We start from the raw sequence: 21,164 nt of genomic DNA on the forward strand, positions 1-21,164 counted from the left end.
GGGTGCAAACCACATCGGGCCAAGAACACTGTGAGAAAGTCAAGGCCGGCAGCCCCTTCCCCTCTTAGTTTTCCATCCTGGTGCCAGGATACAGTCAGATTTCTGGGTCAGTGAGGAAGTGTGTCACCAGGACTTTGGAAGAATAATAAAATACTAAAGTTTGTGAATTGTTTAAGAATAAAAATTAGTATGGATTTGATTTTATTCCTAGTTTTAAAAATCTCTTTTGCTAACTCGTATGCGGATATATTTTTCTTAGGTGCGAAGCTACAGCAAGGGCCAGCCTTTGTCCAAAAGCCTGGTTACACCTGCAGGAGTGTATAAGGCATGAGACTGGTAGTCTTCTGTCCCATGTAAAGTGGGGGACGAGCGGCTGAGAACTTCTAACCTGAGGTATCAAAGGGCTGTTAACCCTGTGGGAACCTGCTGCAATGGCATGAATTAGTAAGAACTGTCCTGTTGCTAAAATCAAATGAATCAGAGGCAATGGCTTTGGCTATGGAGCCAGCATATTGGCCACCTTTGGCCCTGCTGTACAGGCGGCAGGGGCCTGCCAGGAACAGCGCGCGAGCAGGTAGCCACAGAGGAGGACCATTTTGTATCAGACTCTATTTCCAGGGATTTCTCTTCAAATAGAAGAGTCGGTGTTGGAGAACAGCTGGTTCCCTGGTGCCCTGAGAGAGAGGAACAGAGCAGGGCAGCCTTAACACAACCATCGGTGACAGTGCGGACCTTCCAGGACCATTCACTGCACACCTGCAAAGATCCCACAAAGACAGAGCAGCAGAGGCATGCCAGAAAAACACACACTGCCTTCCAGCTTTCTCAACCCTCTGGGCACCGCATTCTAGAACTCTGAAACCAAGTGGGATGGGACTGCATCTGCAACCAGAAATTTGAAATGAAGTTCAAAGCAGAAGAAGAGAAGCAGAAGACTCCTGGCTTTGATTACTTTATGTCCTGCCTGTGGGTTGGCCACACACCTAACCTATTTTATTTAGACCTGAACGAATGCTAGGGGTGTTCCTTGGGCTTGGAGGGTCTCTCCAGGAGTCTGAAAAGAGGGAAAGGGCATGGAAACTTTTGTTAGGAGAATCCAAGGGCTTGAGGATAACAGCAGTCTCAAAATTATGTTCAAAGAGGCATCTTCCACCGGGAATCCCAAGCACAGGGTCATTGCCAAGGCCAGGGGTAACCTTCCTCACTTGCATACCTCAATTCAGAGGAGGAAATAGAAAAGGAAGTCAAGAAAGAAAAACAAGCAAGAAGGAAAAACAGACTTACCTCAGGAAGTCAGGAAACCCAAGTCCTCCACTCAGTTTCACTTCTGCCTTGCTCTTGGCTTCTGACGCCCCATTAAATCAAGGCCAGATAAGTGTTTTTCTCAGGGCAAAATAGCTGCCTTATCAGTGGCACTAATGGTGACCTCATCTAGGGTCAAGGTCACCTTTCAGTAGTCTCAGAATTCTCTATTTCTACCCCACACTCATTGTATCAATTCCCTGGCTCTGTGCTCACGGCTATAGATACAGGGACCCTCTATCCCAGCTGAAGAAGAAATGCCAGTTAGAGCATCAAACATTAGGAGGTCAGGATCCCAGCCCTACCTCCATCCAGCTGGAAGAAACCCTTCTCAGTCCAATGTTCCAAGGTTAGGAGAGCGGGCAGAAATGACTCCTTCCCAAGTCTAATCATTCCCGTTAACCGAGCAGTTAAACCAGAGGGATAACAGGGCCATTCAACACAGGCAGCCACCCCCAAGATCTTTTGGCAGGAGCCAATCAGTCCCTCCAAATCTGACTCGGACAATCCACTTGGAGAGAAGTTACCATCTGTTTATGGGAAAAAAAAAATGTTAATAACCCCCAATCATAATCAAACAGGCAACCACTTTAAGTACCTATTAGCTGATGCTAATTCACAATGGAACAATCCTGGAGTGCCCATCCACAGGCCCATCAGAGGCACCAGCACACGTCCAACCATTAGGATGGAAGGCAAGCAGATGAAGCACTTAAGGTATTACCGGAAGCCCAACCAGCCTTTCTAGACTCCTGTCCTTCCCGGCCTTCTGGCTTCTGCTGCCTTGCCATGAAGTCCCCAACGTGTCCAGAAAGAGGCAAAGGAAGTCCTCGAAGCCTGGGAAGCAAGACTCCTCCATCAGCTCCCACCTTTTCCCCAGGCCAGGTGTGTCCCAGCTTGAGAAAAGAGGATTAATAAGAGACATGTTTGAAAGCCCCTTTGAAGCAGGACAGCATTCAAAGATAATTAGATAAAGTATTGGAAGAGCAGACCTGATTTATTCACAATCCGGCTTCATTTCCCAGACCTTCCCAGGCTCTCTGCATACAGCATGCAGGTGGGAAAGCAGGCCAGCATTGCTCTAGCTAGCCGTGCATTTTGGCATGCTGTTTCATTTCTCTGGGTCTGTTTCCTTACCTGTACAATGGGGACATTTGCCTAATAAGTCTAAGGTCTGTTTCAACTCTAATAAACCATTATTCTGTTTCCTCTGTGACAGTAAGAGGGAGTCAAGAAGTATGAAGTTCACTCCCACAGTATCTCTGATCTAGACGTATATAAAGATGCTTAAGAGGTAGTCAGACAAGAGAGACCAAATAATGTATGCCCTTTTTACAGCCTGCAGAAACCCCACACGTTTGCTTCTTTCTCCATTAAATAATAATGATAGTCACCTGATATGAAAACTATAGGACATGTTTAAGTATTTAAAGACACACTAGCATCTTCTACCTGGTTATCGTTCTAACAACCACGTGAAATAAAGATGGCAGATGCACTGTGGATGTTCACGGTGGGGCAGCCAAGACCAAGGAGTCAGGTCATTCTATTGATAGCTGCCATGAGAAGTGACTGAGAATGCAAGGTAGAACGTCCATTCTGGAACCAACTCAGCTTAACCAGACTGAAAACCAGAGCAGGTCACCTCCTTTCTTGGGCCTCCTATGCCTCAGTTTCTCATCTCTAAATAATGACACTGCAGGGCCCGGCTAGATCATTGTCATGATCTTTTGATGTCTAATTTTAAAATATTATATGAGGATGAGCATGGAATAAATTCTAAGCCATGTCACTTCCAGGCCCAGGATGCACCGGCACAATATAGTTAGTTAAGATACTGACATATTTTGATATATTTCTGTCCCTCCCAGTAAACGACCCCTGCCCTGAACCTCCCGACCACCCACCACTCAACCACCCCGTGATCCAGCATGATTATGAGTTAACACCTGGCACAGCAGGGAGTCCCCGGGTGCCGGCTCCAGCAGGAGGGTAGTATGTGCTCTGACTGGTCAGTGCCCACACCACACCAAATACTTCAGGATCATCCTGCCACTCTAAAGCACGGGGCTTCATCCACAGTCCAAAGAAAGCCCACTGGACACTCAGCCCCATTTTAGAAACTCTGTGATTATAAAAGAAGATGAGCTCGAATCCTAATCCCTCCACAGGGCAGAATCCTGACCTCTCCCCAGGCCGGAATTTTGATCAACAAGGTGGCAGTTGATAACAGTAAAAAAGTGTCTGAGACAACGCATTTTCAGTTCATTTCTATAAACTCTGGTTAATACATTCAACTTCCATAAAATAGGTCCCCAGTGGAATTCCTATATGTACCAACATGGAGAGATCGCTAACACGTGACAAGCAAATAAAGAAGATGCAGAAGGGTGCTTAGAGTATAAACACGTGTACAAATTAAAACATACACAAAGTAATGCATCTTGTAAATGTATTCACTTATGTAGACATATATATATGTGTATGTATATATGTATATCTTTCTTCACATCCTGTACCTATCTGTGACCACTCTTGGGAGTGTTACAGTCTTTAATCATGCTGTTTAAAACTCTCGGGACACAAGCTCTCTCACCCACATAAAATTTATTAATAAGGTCTATAAGAGACAAATATACTTTTGATTGTCTTCTAGATGTCTATGAATAAATGCAATTGTGATTTGGAAAAAAAACAAACAAAACAAAACATATATATACATATACATAAGTAGAATTATAAAATTGAGCTGGTTACCAGACTTGGCCACTAGGATTGCCATAGAGTAGAGGCAGTTGCTAAGTTGGCGGTCTGCAGGGTATGGGGTCAGCTGGGAGAGAGCCATGGCGGGAAGGGCGAGTGTGCAGAGACAGCAGAGAAGGAGACACAGAGATACAGGGAGAGAGACAAAAACAAGTGGACTGATGGATGCACAGTGATCTCAAGCTAATGACTGCCTATGGAAATGGGAGCGGAAATGGGACCGGGGTGACAGTGAAAGCCATCTTCGTTTTATCAGTAATAGGAATAAAACATTAGATGTAACAGAAGTGACAGCTTCAGCTACTTATTCTAAGTGACAGGAATATGAGTGTTTGTTATACTAATGTCGGTATTTTTCTATATATTTTTTTATTTCTCAGAAGGAAGTTCATTTTAATAAGTCCTCCTCATCCATACACTGTGTTCCAGGCCCTCAGATGTGGAGGGTGGGAATTATTTATGAGTTTCCCAGATCATCCCCGCTCTACCTCCACTGCCCAGACATCTCAGATTTCCAAATGAGCCCTAACTAGCCCATTACTGATTAACAAGCTGTGCTTGTTTTCTGAGTAAAACTAAAGTCATTCATTTCTAAGTTCAGAAACAATTTGTCAAAGACTGTGCAAAGTTTCAGGCATACTCAGCTGAGTGACTGCGGGTTTCTGCAACAAGTCACTCCTGGTCTAACAGGACAGATGATGTGTGAGCGAGATAATGACAGTGCCCTAGGATTAGGGTAGAAGAAAAGCATTTTTACTAAATATTGTGTGGGACAAAAGAGGGCATGATTAAGTCTTGGGAGGGCAGCCCTTCCTGGAAGGACAATGAAAGAAGCTTGGAAAGGCTTATACACAAAGAAAAGAAGAAAACGACAACCACAGGGACCCTTTTAAATGTCAATGACACACAGATCTCAACACTCAGAGCAATGCAATGAGGGAGGTGGTATCATTCCATCATTTTGAAGTTGCGGGAATAGAGGCTGTGAGAAGTTAAGTAACTTTGCTGGAAACAAAGAGCAATTAAGTGGCATCACAGATTTTTAACCCAGATTTGAAAATTCAAAGGTGAGGAAGGGGTGGGTCTGAAGAGACGGAGGTTCGCCTGAGTCAGATTTGGGGGACTTCTGGTACCCGCAACTTTGCTCTTTTCTCTGGACTGGGAGGCCAGCTGCTAATAAAATTTCAAGGGTGTATGCAGCCTGGGGCATTTGCTGTTTCATCCTAAGATGAGAACTAAATACAATCAGGCATAACAAAGATCAGAAAGATGCAGGCTTAATTCTAAACAGGGTCAGCCTTGGATACAACATCCCATCTTGCCTCTCACTCTAGCCCAACTTCTTCAGGTCGCCTGACTTTAAATTAAGGAATATTTCACTTCCAAACTTATGGACGTGTTCTTATGGCCCAACCAGGGCCAATGAAGGCAGCTCAGCCCGGGAAAGGGGAGTGGGTGTTGGGAGAGGCTCCAAGGACAGCTGAGGGGAAAGCACCACCCTGGGTGCTGCCTAATCCATCCGACACGGGGACACGCTGTTCCAGAAAACAGATGACAATTAAGAGGAAAACTCTGCTCGTATGGTGGTGCCGGTCTTGTCGCAGGGTCTCAGCTGGTGGTGTGCCTCTCGAGGGGGAGAGCAATAATGCCCCATTCTTCCCTTTGGTCACGGCCCTGCTGTTTTCTTAGGTGGAGGGAGGAAGAGTTAGCAAAGTTCCTCCCATGGTAGGAAAATGTTGCACGAGTATTAGTGTCAGGTCCTCAAAGCCAGGAGCCCAAGGCTGATGCTAAGACTGACGGCTCAGAGTTTGCATGGTGGTCACTGATCTTCCAAACCTGTGAAGCCCTGTTTGGCCCGTGGGGTACTGGTAGATAAAACCTCTCCAGCCAAGGTGGCTGACCGTGGTCTCCTCTCGTTTAAGTCAACTGGCTTCAGGCCAAACTTCTAATGTAGAGAGAAGTTTTATAATTTGCCTTTCCACGTATTTCTCTTGGTCAAAATATTTCATATGCTTCAAGAAAACCTGGTTTGCTTTTCTGGGACTTGTTCAGCTCAACCAAGAGCAGAAAGAGGCAGGAGGCTTCTGGGAAGCCAGACAGTCCTCCCCCATGATTTCTGCCTTTCTAGTAGTTCTCTATGGCTATCCCTTGCTATATATCAGTGTTCTAAACTTGTAGGGTGGTCACAGACTCTTTTGACAATATAATAGAAGCGATGGATTAGTTCCTTCCCAAACCCGCCCCCTGCCACCATGTACAAACAATTAAACATTTACATATAAGTTCATGGGACCACTATCCCTGTGAATCTCATCCATGCTTTCCCCTTCAGTTCCTGAGCCCCCAGGTCAAGATCCCAACCACAGATACCCGTTCGTGTGCAGAAGTCATAGAAATTCATCTTTCTGGATCCCATAATCTCACCAGAAGACTCCAACCTGAATCCTAGCTCAGGAACCTGACGGCTTGTCAAACACTTCATACTCCCTCCCCACCCATCTCCTATTAACATCAGCCATAAATGGAAATCCCAGCTGGGAGTACATCTTGAAATTCAAGTTTCTGTTTAAGCACTGGTATCCAGCCTCCCTTGAGCCATTTGGTCAGATCCATCCTGGGACCAGGCAGATGGATGCTAATTCACCATGTTAACCCCTTTTGTGCCAGTCCCCTTTTCCCAAGCCTTGGCGGAGAGCCACGTCTCACATCCCACCCCAGCTGTAATGGGGTTGAGTACTCTGTGTCGTGGAAACTGGCCAGCAGATTTAGCAATCATGTTGCTCTTGGCATCCATTCTGGAACTCTGTGTAGAGCTACGTGCTGAGATACCATGCATGGGCAACGTTTCAATGCCACAGTCTACTATCCTACATTTAGTTCTGCTGATACCTTCTCATCACAACTCCAAGGAAGGGTGCAGACAAGAGAAAAACCAAGTTACTCAAACAAAGAGTCCTTTTACCCACCAAAAATAAAAAGCAATGTAAGTCCTCTTCATTTGCCCTCAAATCCAACTTCTTTCCCAGATCATCCTCATTGTACCAGCCCAGTGAAGCAATGTTTTCAGTCATGACAGAAAAACCAGGTGGTCCACAGTTTGGTCCTCACACCAACACTGCCTTCAATCCATCATTACCAATAATAAACGTGTAGATGGGAGTCTCCACCAGGGCCACTTAAGCCCACCACCCTGAAGCCCTCTCAGAGAGCAAAGAGATTAAAACAGCATCTTTTGATCAAAAGGAGCCATGTTTCCCCCATGAGACCCTTGCGAATGAAAACCCCACCTTACCCTTCATTCCAAATTTGGACCGTCGACCATACTTGTTGATCATGATAAAGAGAACCACCAACAGGACACAGGCAAAAGCAGCAAGTCCAACGGCTATGGATACCTATCGGGAGCCAAAAACAGACAGTCGAGCAGTTACAGAAAACCCGAGTATGAAGTAACACGCATGCTCAGATGAGAACATCCCATTACAGTAGCAACTGTAGCCCTCCCAAAACTTCAGTGAACTTCAGAACTTCTCAGACTGGGTAAAGTCTTGAGAAGATGTAATTTATGAGACTCTAAGAACATCAAAAAATAAATTACCCAGATTGATTAGAGAAAGTTCCATGATTCAGTGTTCTGAGCCCTCTCACCTGGGGACCATCCTAAGAGATGCAGGAGGAAGCCCAGAGATGCTTCTGCCTGTTGTTCCGTTGTGGTTTTAATTAGCAAGCAAATCTTGCATCTTCACATTGACGTTCTTTGCATAATATTCTTATCCAGGAGATTCTAAAAAGACCCCTTTCCTTTTCTCCCCGGAGAAACCTCAGGCTCTGAGAGCGTGGGGTGGGGGCACCTCCCACCCAAGAAGATTCCCTGAGCAACTCTGACTTTTGTAAAAGCCTGTACAGTGAGCAGCCCCTTCAAATCAGGCCCAGCTGGCTCCTAATGGAGTGGGAAGTTTCAAACTGTTCTCCTCCTGAGCCCTAGGGCTTAAAGCAGATCCTCAAAGACTTCCTCAAACAATGAATTATTCTCATCAAACAAGGAAGGTTTTAAACACCTGAAAGGAGGTCATTCATCACGGCTTCTCTATGCCACATATGCTAGAGTTCCAAATAAGGCAGTATTGGGAAAAGTTAGCTACTAAAACAGAAGACTGAAAAACTACTGCAGCAGTAAACACCTTCCTCTTGACCAAGAAGTGACTCACCCCAAAAGTGTCTTCCTCTGGTTTATGGGTCACAGTGATAGGAGGGGTGGGGCTCACTTCGTAGACTGAAAACCAAACATAAATAGAGAAGAGCAGTTAGCTTCCTGGCCACGAGAGCCTCAGCCACAGTCCCTGCCTAACTCCCAAGCCCTCTTGAAAGTTCTTGCTGGAGAACATCCCCTTGAAGCCAGACTCTGACTGCCTGGCCTCCCCAGGCTTTGCAGGGGTCCCCAGAGACCGGATCCCCGTGTGGCTGCCTGGTGGGTACTGATGGCCCAAAGACAGACTCCATAGGTATAAGGAACCTTCGCTCCCGTCCCCCAGTCCCCATCCCAGAGTAAACAATGTAACCTGGGCAATGTGGGCCATGAGCTATTGGATAAATAAGAGGGAAAAAAATGGGATCACAGCCAGGGTCTGGATTCGGCCAATTTCGTGGGTGATGGTAGCTATTGCTGACATTCAGCTCCTCTCTGAACCCCTTATCCTGTCCCAGGCTCTCCATGCCCTTCCTCGTTCCCTCTTCACTCCTCAGTGAGATCCAGGAGGCCTGTGGCCCCATAAACGACCCACTCTCCATTGCCCTACGGCAGGTTTCAGAACACAATGGCAGCTTCAGTTGGCAGCAAGTTTATCTGACTAGGAAACATCTGCTCTTCCCAAGGCCTGGATGGGAAGCCGAGCATCCACTAGGCCTACTTCTAGAATCACCTCCTTGTCCAGAGACAGCCCCAGTTCAAAATTCTCTGGAGGGACATCCTGTGAGATGACAAGTCCTCAAAGACCGAGGACAAACAAAGGAATCCAGGTTATATTTACATCTGTGCCAAACAACAAGGGGCGTTCTAAACAGGACTGTCTACTGTCTCAGGCCAAACAGGGAGCAGAAATGGCCTCAGCCGCCCCTGTTCCTCTCCCACAGGGGACAAAAGGAAAAGGAATAAATATAGGTTTCCCCACAGACCATGAGCGAAACGCCAAATCCTTTGGGGATCGTCTAGTCCTGGCCCCGAATCACTTATAGCCTGAGCCTCAATAATCTCATTGGAGGACAGGGGAACCTATCAGGAGACCTTGTCAATCACAGCTCCACACGAGGTAGGTCCTGGCTCTCAAAGCAGGTGACAAACACTAACATGTGTATAGGCTCCACAGTCTCTCTGCAAGAACAACTGAGATGCTCAACAGGGGTCTACTGGGGCACGTGAACCCCACATCCTTCCTGACACCACCTCTGTCCGTCTGGGTGGGAAGACCCACAACATGGTCAGACCCTAGAAAACTGCAGGGAAACTGAGGCAGCAAGTGACTGTCCAAGAGGAGTGGCCTTGGAACCGCTCAAGTATTTCTACTCTCCTTTCACAGTTCACTCAGATGCTCTCAGCGGCCATGAGTCTGAGGATGCTGGTAGAATACGAAAGAGGGCTATTTGGACTCAGTAGTTACCAAAAGTATCAGAATAAATCACTTTCAAAGCAAAAGGTAAAAGAGACTTACAAGAGACAAAGTTATCCGTGCTCTCTGCAAAAAAGACAAAGAGATCATTAACAAACGTAATAAAAAACCAGAACAGTCGCACTCTGTCTTTCTCATAGCTATGATCTCTCCCACTCACCATGATCCTCTGTTGCCCTGGCAACTGAAAACTAAAATCCTTGGCTTGTCACCCCTCCCCCACACTCTTCAGAAGGTGGTCTTCCAAATGGAGAAGGAATAAGAGCTAAAACTCCTGGTTTCAAGGGAGGTGGCCTGGTCCACCTGGAGACTAGAAACCATACTATGAGATGAGGAACTACATCCAGACTCACCATCTCACCCTCATCCCTCCCGCCCTCAGGTGCCCAGAGCGTTGGGTACGTTGGTGGTACATTAGCGCCAAGAAGAAATGCTGCAGGATGGGCTTCCATGGATCTTCCTGGAAAATGCCAGCTATGATCTCAAGACACAAGTCCTCAGATCGATATGTAGAGTTTATTCTAGTAGGTCATTGAGACGTTCTTGGGAATCCCTCTAGAATCTGCCCACTCCCCAGATGAAAATGTGTTATTTGGTCTTTGGCCTTTAGAAATGGCTCACCTAATAATGAAAGCCAATCATTATTGGGCATTGATTATGAGCCAGGGGCTGTGCAAAATGCTTTATGTAATACATCAATCCTTATAACCGCCCTAGGAGGTGGGTAGCATTATCCCCTTTCAACAGAAAAGGAAACAGACTTATAGAAATTAAGTAACTAATTGAATGTCACTCATCTAAGAAGGGATAGAGCTGGATTCAAATCCAAGTCTGGGCTCAGAACCACTCTATCAGAGATTCTCAAACTTTAGCATGCCACAGAACCATCCAGGAGGTGATCACTACCATCCTCCAGTAAAAAGAATGAGGGCTCCTTGGAGAAACGCATTAATTCCAGGGCTGGGGCAGAGAAAGTACAAGATGTGCTTGGAACATCTTGCAGTACTGGAAAGTAAGAAGGTGCTCAAGAATTAATGGGGGCACGAAGAAGGGACACAGGAGCCAGTATGAAGGGGTCTCCAATGGCCAAACTTGGGATGATTTGAGCAACAAAATATAATGACAATATAATGACAGTCATAGATTGTTATGAGCTGAATTATATCTGCCCAAAATTCATATGTTGAAGTCTTAACCCCCAGTACCTTAGACTATGATTGTATTTAGAGATAAGGTCTTTAAGAGGTAATTAAGTTAAAATAAAGTCATTAGGGTGGGAACTAATCCAATATGACTGGTGTCCTTATAAGAGGACACTAAGACATAGACATACCCAGAGGGTAGACTATGTGAGGACACAGAGAGAAGACAACCATCTGTAAGCCAAGGAGAGAGGCCTCAGAAGGAACCAACCCTGCTGACACCTTGATCTCAGACTTCCAGCCTCCAGAACTGTGAGAAAATAAATTTCTATTGTTGAAGCCACTCAGTCTCTGACACTTTCTTACAGCAGCCCTAGCAAGTTAATACATGGATTATAATTCATAGAACAAAATAAATACCCATGAGTCTATACTGATATAAAGAAGTAATTTAATCAACAAATGAGGAAGAAAAGAAAGCTTTTCCTTACAATAAAATCCAATTAATAAATGTAGAGGAAAAGGATAGAAATAGAAAAATCACCATTGACAAATGGCACACTAATATTTGTTTCAGGCAAGAATCATCAATGAATGCTAAAACTAATGTGTGAAAGAATGATAAGAAACAAGATATTTACAAAGCTTCAAAATATTATGCTTATTAATTACCGAGGAGAAAAAAATAGTCACTCTGCAGTGGAGAAACCTAGCAGACACCATCCTGACCAAGTGATAAAGTTTACATCACTGGTAACAAAATGTACAGACGGGGCTTCCCTGGCGGCGCAGTGGTTGAGAATCTGCCTGCCAATGCAGGGAACACGGGTTTGAGCCCTGGTCTGGGAAGATACCACATGCCGCGGAGCAGCTGGGCCCGTGAGCCACAATTACTGAGCCTGCGCATCTGGAGCCTGAGCTCCGCAACAAGAGAAGCCGCGACAGTGAGAGGCCCGCGCACCGCGATGAAGAGTGGCCCCCGCTCGCCGCAACTTGAGAAAGCCCTCGCACAGAGACGAAGACCCAACACAGCCAAAAAATATATAAATAAATAAATAAATTAAAAAAAAAAAAAAAAAGGAACAAGCATTCTCAAAATAATTATAAAAAAAAAAGTACAGACGTCGTGTACCCGACACAACGTACTGAACGGGCACAGCATCACTTCTGCAGTGTTCCTGCCAAAAATGCCTAACTGGCATTCAATTGTGAGAAAACATCAGGCAAACCCAAATTGGGGGACAGTCTACAAAATAACTAGTGAGGATCCTTCAGAAGTGCACAGATCGTGAAAGACTGAAGAACTGCCCCAGATTTAAAGAGAATAAGGTAACACGGCAGCTAAATACAATGCATCAATATAATCCTGGATTGGATCTCAGAGAAGAAAAGGACAGCAGTGGGACAACTGGTAAGATTTAGATAAAGTCTGTAGATCAGGTAATAGGGTTGTATCAACGTCACTCTCCTGGTTTTGATCACTGCCCTGTAGTCATGTAAGACGGTAACACTGGGGGAAGCTGGGTGAACAGTATAAGGAAGCTTTCACGGTACTATTTTGTAACTTTTTTGGTAAATCTCAAACTATTTCAAAATGAAAAGTTAAAAATCCTTTAAAAATTTTTAAAGAAATATGGATTATTGGTCCTCACCCCCGAGGTTCTGACTCAGGAGGTCTGGGGGAGGTCTTGAGAATTTTGCATTTCGAACAAGTTTTCAGATGATGGGGAGGCTGCTGGTCCCTTTGAGAACCACTGCATTTTACTCCACCTCCTCCTGGCACAAGCCTACCACACCCTGAGAAATAAGAACAACTTATTCGTTCATTCATTCACCGCGGGTCTTCCATTTACCAGGCCCTTGGCTAGGCTTTCACAGTCATTGTAGTCATAGCTCTATCAAGTATGCGCCAGCAAATATTCTTCCCTAACTACCCGCGGGGGAAAATGGATGCTTTCTGGGAAGGAGTCCCTTAGAGAAAGTCTTATTCACAGTAAATTCACTGTTAATAGGTATTCACAGTAAATTCACTGTTAATAGGTATTCACAGTAAATTCACTGTTAATAGGTATTCACAGTAAATTCACTGTTAATAGGTTGCTTGTTCATCATTCATTTTGTGTTGTTTTGCGGGAGAGCAATACAGCTTTCTCCAGATTCCTGAGTGTGCCCTTCAGGCCCCCCACCCTCTTCTAAGCTTCAGGTGACCAAATGGCTGATTTGGGAGGAGGATGGAGGCAAGGGGGCCCTAGCCTTGGCTTCAGAGCCTGAGAAAAGAGAGGTGCCAGATCAATTCCTACTTAACACCAATTTGCATATTTCTCATAAGGCTCTCATTTATTAGAGAATATGCTCACGTCAGCCAAATGTTTTGGCCGAATCTGTAAATAAACCCTGTAATCTCTCAATCAGCCTATGAATGCGTATCTCCTTTGCAAGAGCCTGGAAACATTTATACACCCAGGAAGCACACAAGCCTTGGAACAGCCAGACCTCCTGGGTTCTCTCTAACCTGTGGGAGGACTCAGAACTTCACCCTGGAAAAGGATGGTACCAAAGAGTGGTCCTCACCTCAGCCCGCACCAGCAGGCTGGGAGGACAACCGGACCAGTGTGCCAAGGCAGCATCTGAGTCTGAACAGGAACTGGGCATGAAAGCAAGGCACGTGTCTCCTCCAGATCCCAAATGCCTCAAGAAAAACCCAGTGGGAAAAGCCAGTGGGATCCAGAGAATGGAGAAGAGAGGCAGCAGCTTGAGTCCAGATAGAGAGAGATGCACAGAGACGTGATAACGAGAAAAGATGCCCTGGCTTCAGGTGTGAGGAGGGAGGAGGGAGCTGTGCCAGGCGTCCACATGCTCTGCCCACCCAGCACAGAAGGCCACACGTTGCTGCCGCCTCCTTTCCCCCAGCACTGGCAGGTTGGGACCACATTCTAGTCTCAACAAGTTTTTTGGGGAAAGAAACCAGCCTTGATGCGGCTAGGGGCACTGGGGCAATGGTGTCCCCCATGGTTTGTACCCAGGGCCCTGACGGAATTCTGGTTTCTGCTGTCACAAGATCATGATGAAGAGACTTCCCAGTCAGGTAAAAAGAAATGAGAATTCAAGAGTTATGGCAGCTCGCTTACTCCTAAACGTTCTGTCAAGTGTTCTCAGATATTTGTTGCACATGTGCAGGCAAACACACATACACACACACACACACATACCTTGGCAACATTCCTCCTTCTATCACATCATCATCTAAGGATCCCCAAATGGTGACCTTCCAGGTACCACCTCGACCCTAACATGATCCCCAGCCTCCCCTGACACTCAGATCCCTGACTCCTCATGGACCCCACTCTTAGGCCCAGATCCCTGGAACACCAAAGAGGATTCCATGCTCCTAGAGCAAATCTCCCTTTCCAGGGACTGGTTCCTACGCTAAGGCTGAACTCCAGGCTGAACATTCTAGTGCTTCTTTGGAAATGCAGAAGGAAACACCAACATTTGTATAGCACGTGAAGTTTACAAAAAGCTTTTCCCGAACATTTTCATTTCAATGTCCTGCTCTGAAAAAATCCTTCTGATGGAGGCCTCTGCATCTGCAGACGGCTCCACTGAATATATTCAATGTAATCAAATCTCTCCCGTGGGTCTCCAGCCCATGAACAGTCAGGAAAGGAGACCCTCACCTTCAGATCTCTGTTTTTCCCCCGAAACAAATCTCTTTTCAGTTGCCCTTGGGTGGGTTTTTTTTAATATAATAATAAAAACAAACAGTAATTCTGTGCTTACTCTGTGCCAAGCACTGTGGGAAATATTTTAGGTAGATTAATCCACTATGTGTGAATTAATCTTCACTACAATCTTTGAGGCAGAAGCAGGGGATTGAGTAATTTGCCTGAGATCACAGAGCTGATAAGCAATTGAATGAGAATCTGAATCTTGGCATTGTGACTCCATACCCACTATCCTAGTAAGCTACCTGAAGGCTGTCTGTTAGAACTTATCAGCTTGATTAGAGAGTGACAACCAGATCTGGAACTCCTAAACTCAACTCCTAAACTCTCCACCTAGAATCCTAGTCGTAGCCAACAGCTATTGAACCTTCCCTCTGTCCGGACACAGAGCTAAATACTGGGTGGACATCACTTCATTCATCCTCAGGGCAATTTAGGCGGGAGCTCTGGTTATCATTCCCATTTCACAGATCAAGAAACAGAGGCACCGAGCAGTGATCATCCTTCACCTCACGCCAACCATGTGCTAAGCCCCATTCTCGGAGCCAGTAGGGCCACAGATAGGATAATACCTCCATCTGTCTGATTTCAGAACCCTTGCTCTTAATGTCTATGTTTTGCTGCCTGCGAGCGAGAGGGGTACAGATGACAAATACGACGTCCCCACACCACAGCAAGAGAAGAGCAGGAGTCCACCGAGAGCCTTTGTATCCAGGCTCAGCAGGGGCGAGGTTTACTGTCCACTCCCCTGGATAATTTACTCTCCTGATGCCTAGATATTTTGTCTCTTGACATGACTGGCCCATCTTTTCCTTGTCACTGCCTTTCCATCATCCATTGATTCCTTTACAAACAAGCAAACCTTCGCACAGGATGGCCCTGGCAGGGTGTAGATGGGTTTGAGGGACCCACTTCAGGTGAGCTGTTTCCCTTGAAGTTCCTCTGTAACTTCACCCTCCCTCTGGCCTCCTGGGTCCACCAAATGCCACGGCAGGAGATGGCAAACGAGGGAGCGTCTGAATTTTCAGGGGCAGGCGGCTTGTTAAAATACAGACTGCCGGGCCCCACCCCACAGTTTCTGATTCAGTAGGTTTGGGTGGGGCTCCAGGATTTGAGTTCTAACACCTGCCCAGGTGATGCGGAGGCTGCTGGTCTGGAGACCACTCTTTGAGAACCACTGGCCTGAGGAGACCTGAAAAGGTGACAGGCGTATCCAGAGATGAAGAGGAGGGGCAGCTGTGTCTCCTGGGGACAGAGGAGGTGTCTGCATGGCTGGAAGGATGCTGAGAACTGCTTCCCTCCCAAGCGGAGGGAGGACAAAGGAAAAGCCATGCCCACTGCTCCTGCTGCCCCATGGCCAGGACACCCTCTGCGTGCAGAAGCCAGGGTGGCTCCCCCTCCCTCCCGAGCATTCCAGGGCTCCCTGCTCTCGCCAGGCCCCAGAAGCTTCCCTTTGGAAACAGAAGCATTCCTTTGGCGAGGGCTTCACTCCTCGCCCATCGGGAAGTGTCGACTCTCCCCTTTAAAAACAGATTCCATTCTCTAATCACTAGACGGGCACAAGCAGTGCAAAGGGCCACTCCAGCCCTTTATGCCAACAAAGCCTAGCCTGACTTTGGCCCCGAAAAGCAAAGTATCTCTGCATCTAAAAGCTGCTGCTTCTGCAGTGCGAGCCGGGACTCTTCCAGCTCCCGTGTGGCCCACGGTGGGAAGTGTCCTGAGGCCTCTTACGGGGCATACTGGGAATGATGTTGGAAATGTAGGACCATATGGGATGGCCAGGGTCTCAAACATCGGCACGTTCTCAGTCCTCTCCTGAGTGATGGCTCCACCATCCCCTGGCCCTCAGTGGCAAGAATTTAGCTTCTCAGGCAGCCTCATCTCTCCAGAGTTTCTCTCAAAGCCTCTAAAGTTTGAGTTTCCTTGCACTAAGATTAAAAAGGCCTCTTGGAACTGCTACCCTCTGATTATCTGTATGCTGTGAAATCACCTTCACATAAGCAGATGCTGCACGGCGCTAGTCATCCACTGCCCTGTGTGTCTGTGTGTATGAGAGAGACAGAGAGAGACAGAGAGATCGAGATCAGTCTTTACACTCCCCTTTATCTCATTAGAATCCTGGACTTCCCGGAATTGAAGGCCAAGAGGTCATCTAGCCTGTTCCCAGCAGACATCACCAAGGTCACCAGAGATACATGGCTTCACTGACAGAAACTTATCAGCTACCAAAACCATCCCCAAGAGATGCTGCAACCACTTTCACTAAACTCTTGGGAGTATTTTCTTCTCCTCTAACTTCAGGAAGGTATTTGAAACATCCTAGCCCAGACAGAGAAAGACAGACTCCCCTCCCAAATACTCAAACAAAGCTCTTTCATCATTTCAATGACCCCGTCCACTAGAATCAGCACCATCCAGGCTGACAGCATCAGGTACCCTCCACCCATCAGCTCACCACGGAGTTAGAGGAAAAGAGCCACAGACCTGGAAACCCAGCCAGGGCCTTATTACTACCCAGCAAGTGGAAAGATTCTGTTCACTTGCCTGTTACATGGGGGGTTGAACCAGATAGACCCTGAAGCCCCTTGTAATGGAAGGTCATCAAACCACCAATAGGTACCAAAGCCTGTGATAAGTGCTTTGTCTACTTTACGGCATTTAAAAGTCACGAGATTCTTATGGGAGAAGTACAATCATGCCCATTTCACAGATGAGGGTATTGAGGCAACGATCATGCCCAGAGTCCCCCAACAAGAAAAAGAATTGGGTCCGGATTCTCCGCCATTCTTATCCACCTCTCAAGTGCCCACTTTCTCTACCGTAACACCATATGCCCTTATATGTACAGCTGTGTATTTCTGAGGGGGTCTTGGTTTTCACTGTGACTGCTATTGGAAATCAGAGACTTCATCCAGTTTGCACAAAATTCTGGTGATGGCTGAGTATGTTCCAGTGTGTGTCTGGTTGTCGTTGATGACGGTGTTTGTGTTGATGCTGCTTCTCCTCTCAAGCCCCCACTCCCCGTGCCCCTGAGCTCCTGGAGGGGATCAGTCACCCCAGAGCAGCCCTGCCCTCACCTGGAAAGGGCTCCTTGAGGAAGTGGCCATTGATGGTCTGGTTGGCTGTGCCCAGGGGGTTCTTGGCGATGAGGGTATAGTTGCCGTTGTTGTAGTGGGTGGGCTTGTTGAAGAGCAGGCAGCCCTCGGAGACCTCGCCCTCCTGGTAGTACTCCACGTGGATGATCTTGGACTCACGCAGCGGCTGCCCGTTGTGCAGCCAGTGCAGTGTGGGCGGCGGGTTGCCGCGCACCACGAACTCGATGCAATGTTCCAGGCGCAGCTCAGGCTCTTCCAGGCTCACCACGCGCGGGGGGTCTGCCGGGGAAAGGCCAGCTGACGCCCAGAACACAGAGTCTCCGGGGTCCCAGAGCAGCCTTCCAGGAGCTGGGGTGGGCAACCCAATTCTTCCCCACCCAGCTCTAAAAAGACCTGAGGGAATCAGAGGTTTCCCCCGCAACACCACCCCCAAAGAGGGGAAGAGATGTCTGTCTTCACTCAAGCTTCCTGGATCCACTACAGCTGGAAGGTTCCCTCTCATGACCTTTTAGGGGTTTAGCAAAAGGCAGACTTGGGCCAACTTAGGAGTAAAGTCAGAGCTGAGCTGGAGGCACATCATCTTCTGAGGGACAGGGACACCCTTTCTGGGGTTACTAGCCAAGGACTGTCTTGATTTGCTCAGTCCTGCCCCACAGGAGTCTTTCTGCCCCTCCTGGTGGACCAGGCCCATTGCAGCAGCTCTGCCCGGCCCCAGCCTCCTGTGCTGAGATCCCCAGGGTCCCAGCCGCCCCCAACAAGGGCATCCGCTCACAGTGGACAGTGAGGGCGACGCTGGCATTGCTCATGCCCACCACGTTCTCTGCAATGCACGTCAGGGTGAAGCCGTTGTCCTCACTCGTCACATTTACCAGCGTCAGGTTGATGGCGTGTACATTGGTCCAGTTCAGATTTGTCTAAAAACCCAATAAAAAAAACAATAATCGTGTATAAAATAAGCTGCAGGGATGTATTGTACAACATGGAGAATAGAGCTAATATTTTATAATAACTAAAAAAATGTTTAAGACTGTACATTTTAAGTTATGTATACTGTACCACAATAAAAATTTAGGAAAAGATAAAAGAAAAAAGAAAAATTAGATGATGGTACAAAAAAAAGACAACAATCAAACAGTTTCTACAAGGGTGGCTCCCCCACCTAACCCCCAAACACCTTTAGGAATCAAAAGGAAAGCTGAGCAGTAGGTGAAGGAGGCCTTGCTGGTGAAGGCACATTGACCAAGGGCCAAGCTCTCTACAGTCAAGAGCTCAGGTAACACTCACACTTATCCCATGAGATGAATGGTAGCATTATACCCATTTCACAGATGAGGAAAGTAAGGTACAGAGATGTTTATAGCATGTTCAAGATCAAGTTGGCTAGAAAATGTTGCAGCTGGGTGGAACCCAAGTCTACGTGCTTCTTCCTATAGAAATAGGACCACAAACTTCCCCTCTTCTTCTTCCTTATTCTCACGTCTCTTGCTTCTATTCATGATTTTAGCTCATTAAGACTAACAGGTGATAGGGCCCAAGCCTCGGATGCCTACCTGGTGGGTGTTGATGGACTGCAGTCCGGTGACTATCCAGTCCACGTCAGGCAGGGGCGATCCAGAGCCATTGCAAGTGATGACAGCATTGTCACCCTCCCGTACGGTCAGGTTGGCATGGCTCACGCTGATCTCAGGCAGGTCTGGGAGGGAGGACAGGGTGGGTGGAAAAAAATAGGCAAATACTTGCTACCAAAACTTTGTCCATGGGGGCAATGGTGGCACTGCTTGCTTTGTCCAATAATGACTCCACAAAACCTGCTTGACCTCTCAGAAGTCCCCCAAGCCCCAGAAGCTTCACACCACCTCCCAAGCAGACGGTAGAACTCAAGATGTAAGCCCATGCAGTTGGACATGGTGGTTGGGGAGCGGGGATTGGTGAGGAGGACAGTAGCTGAAGGAATGCAGCTCTAACAATGACATCAAATGACATCTTCCACTTTGGGCACTGGTTCTCAAAACTTTGGTCCACTTCAGACTCCCATGGGGATCTTCCTAGAAATTCAGATTTCCAAACTCATCCCCAGATATTCTGATCTCATAAGTCTGTGGATGGACCCAGACATCTGCTTCTCTAAAAGTGCCTTAGATGCTCCTGATACAGGAGATCCAGAGACCACACCTGGACATAACACTCCTTCAGGTTTGCTTAACAGGGAACTGACAGAGAGAAAGGACTCTGGTCCAGTGACAAAGAGCACACTTAACCCCTTTCTGCATCCCTGGAACCAACCTTCCCACGGCTGGCTCATGAAGGGACAAGAATGAGCAAGGAGGTAAGAGGGGAGCCGGATCTGCACCCAGTGCAGAGTTCAAGGCTGGGAGGGCAGTGGGGAAGGAAGGCGCTGGCTTTCCCGGCTGATGCGCAGCACCGCCCCTGGTGTCTGAGGGAGGCCCGCGTGGAGCCAGCTGGGACCGGGCGGCTCACTCACCGCACTGGCTGATGTTCATGCGGAAAAGTGGGAGCTGGGAGCCATCGGCACTGATGCAGTAGAGGTTCTGGCTGTTCAGCTTGGCCTCCCCCTGCTCCTGCCACAGCTGCATCCAGCGGATGTCACAGCTGCAGTTGAAGAAGTTCTGCTCCAACCTCCTGTGGGCAAGAAGCGAGGGAAGGGAACCCCTGAACCGAAGGTGGCCCAGCTCCCTCCCAGGGCTGTCAGGCCATGCATGGGCCCCCACCTGCTCCTCAGGAACTAAGGAGAGAAGGGTTTAGCAAGGTCTCCAAAGAAGTAAAAAATACTTATAGAAGTCCATGAATTTATTTAGTTTTTAAACAAAGAAACTCATTCCAAAAAAATCCACTCCACTGAACTTACCTGGCAAAGAGACCTTTAAAATACATTGTCTTGGGAAGCTCCTGTTCTCAAAACCCTCCAGTGGCCTCCCAACTCTTTGAAAGTCAAAGTCAAAGGCCTACAGGATCTATACCACCCTCTGTCACCTCTCTGACTTCATCGCCTGCCTCACCCTCTCCTCCTCTTCTTCAGCCACTCTGACCTTGCTGTGTGTCAAGTTTACCAGGATGACCTGCATGCTCCTGCCTCAGGGCCTTTGCACTTGTTGTCCTTTCTGCCTACAGAGTTTGGACTCAGAACATATCTGCTAGATCAACTCCCTCCCTTCATTAAGGAATCATATAGCCTTCTCTGACTACTTCTATAGGAAAGCTACCACCAACCCCTGCCCTCACACTGCCCAGTCCCTTGCCCAACTATTTTCTTCTTTCTGGTATTTGTCACTGCCCAGCATCACTTTAAATATTTATTTGCTTGCTTGGAAGTTTGGGGCTAGCAGATGCAAATTAGTATATATAGAACGGATAAATAAAATAAATCTAAAAATTTTAAAATAAATAATTATTTGCTTTCTTGTTTACTATCTGTCTCCCCAAATAAAAATTAAGTTCCATCAAAGTCAGAGACAT

At 47.1% G+C, this 21,164-nt stretch overlaps 1 protein-coding gene across 2 annotated transcripts in view; it reads right to left on the reverse strand.

Moving 5' to 3' along the window:
* Positions 1–21,164, reverse strand: part of NTRK3 (neurotrophic receptor tyrosine kinase 3) — a 281,804-nt gene that overhangs the window by 138,203 nt on the left and 122,437 nt on the right. For both annotated transcript variants that reach the window (XM_068537616.1, XM_068537611.1), the window contains exons 5-11: positions 20,173–20,330; positions 19,241–19,383; positions 18,463–18,604; positions 17,673–17,969; positions 9,771–9,794; positions 8,274–8,338; positions 7,358–7,460 (exon numbers count right to left, since the gene is read on the reverse strand). In XM_068537616.1, the coding sequence (XP_068393717.1) occupies positions 7,358–7,460; positions 8,274–8,338; positions 9,771–9,794; positions 17,673–17,969; positions 18,463–18,604; positions 19,241–19,383; positions 20,173–20,330 (932 nt within the window). The remainder of the gene's footprint in view (positions 1–7,357; positions 7,461–8,273; positions 8,339–9,770; positions 9,795–17,672; positions 17,970–18,462; positions 18,605–19,240; positions 19,384–20,172; positions 20,331–21,164) is intronic.

The sequence above is a fragment of the Eschrichtius robustus genome, chromosome 1 (assembly GCF_028021215.1).
Source record: "Eschrichtius robustus isolate mEscRob2 chromosome 1, mEscRob2.pri, whole genome shotgun sequence".
In the NCBI taxonomy this organism is placed as follows: domain Eukaryota; kingdom Metazoa; phylum Chordata; class Mammalia; order Artiodactyla; family Eschrichtiidae; genus Eschrichtius; species Eschrichtius robustus.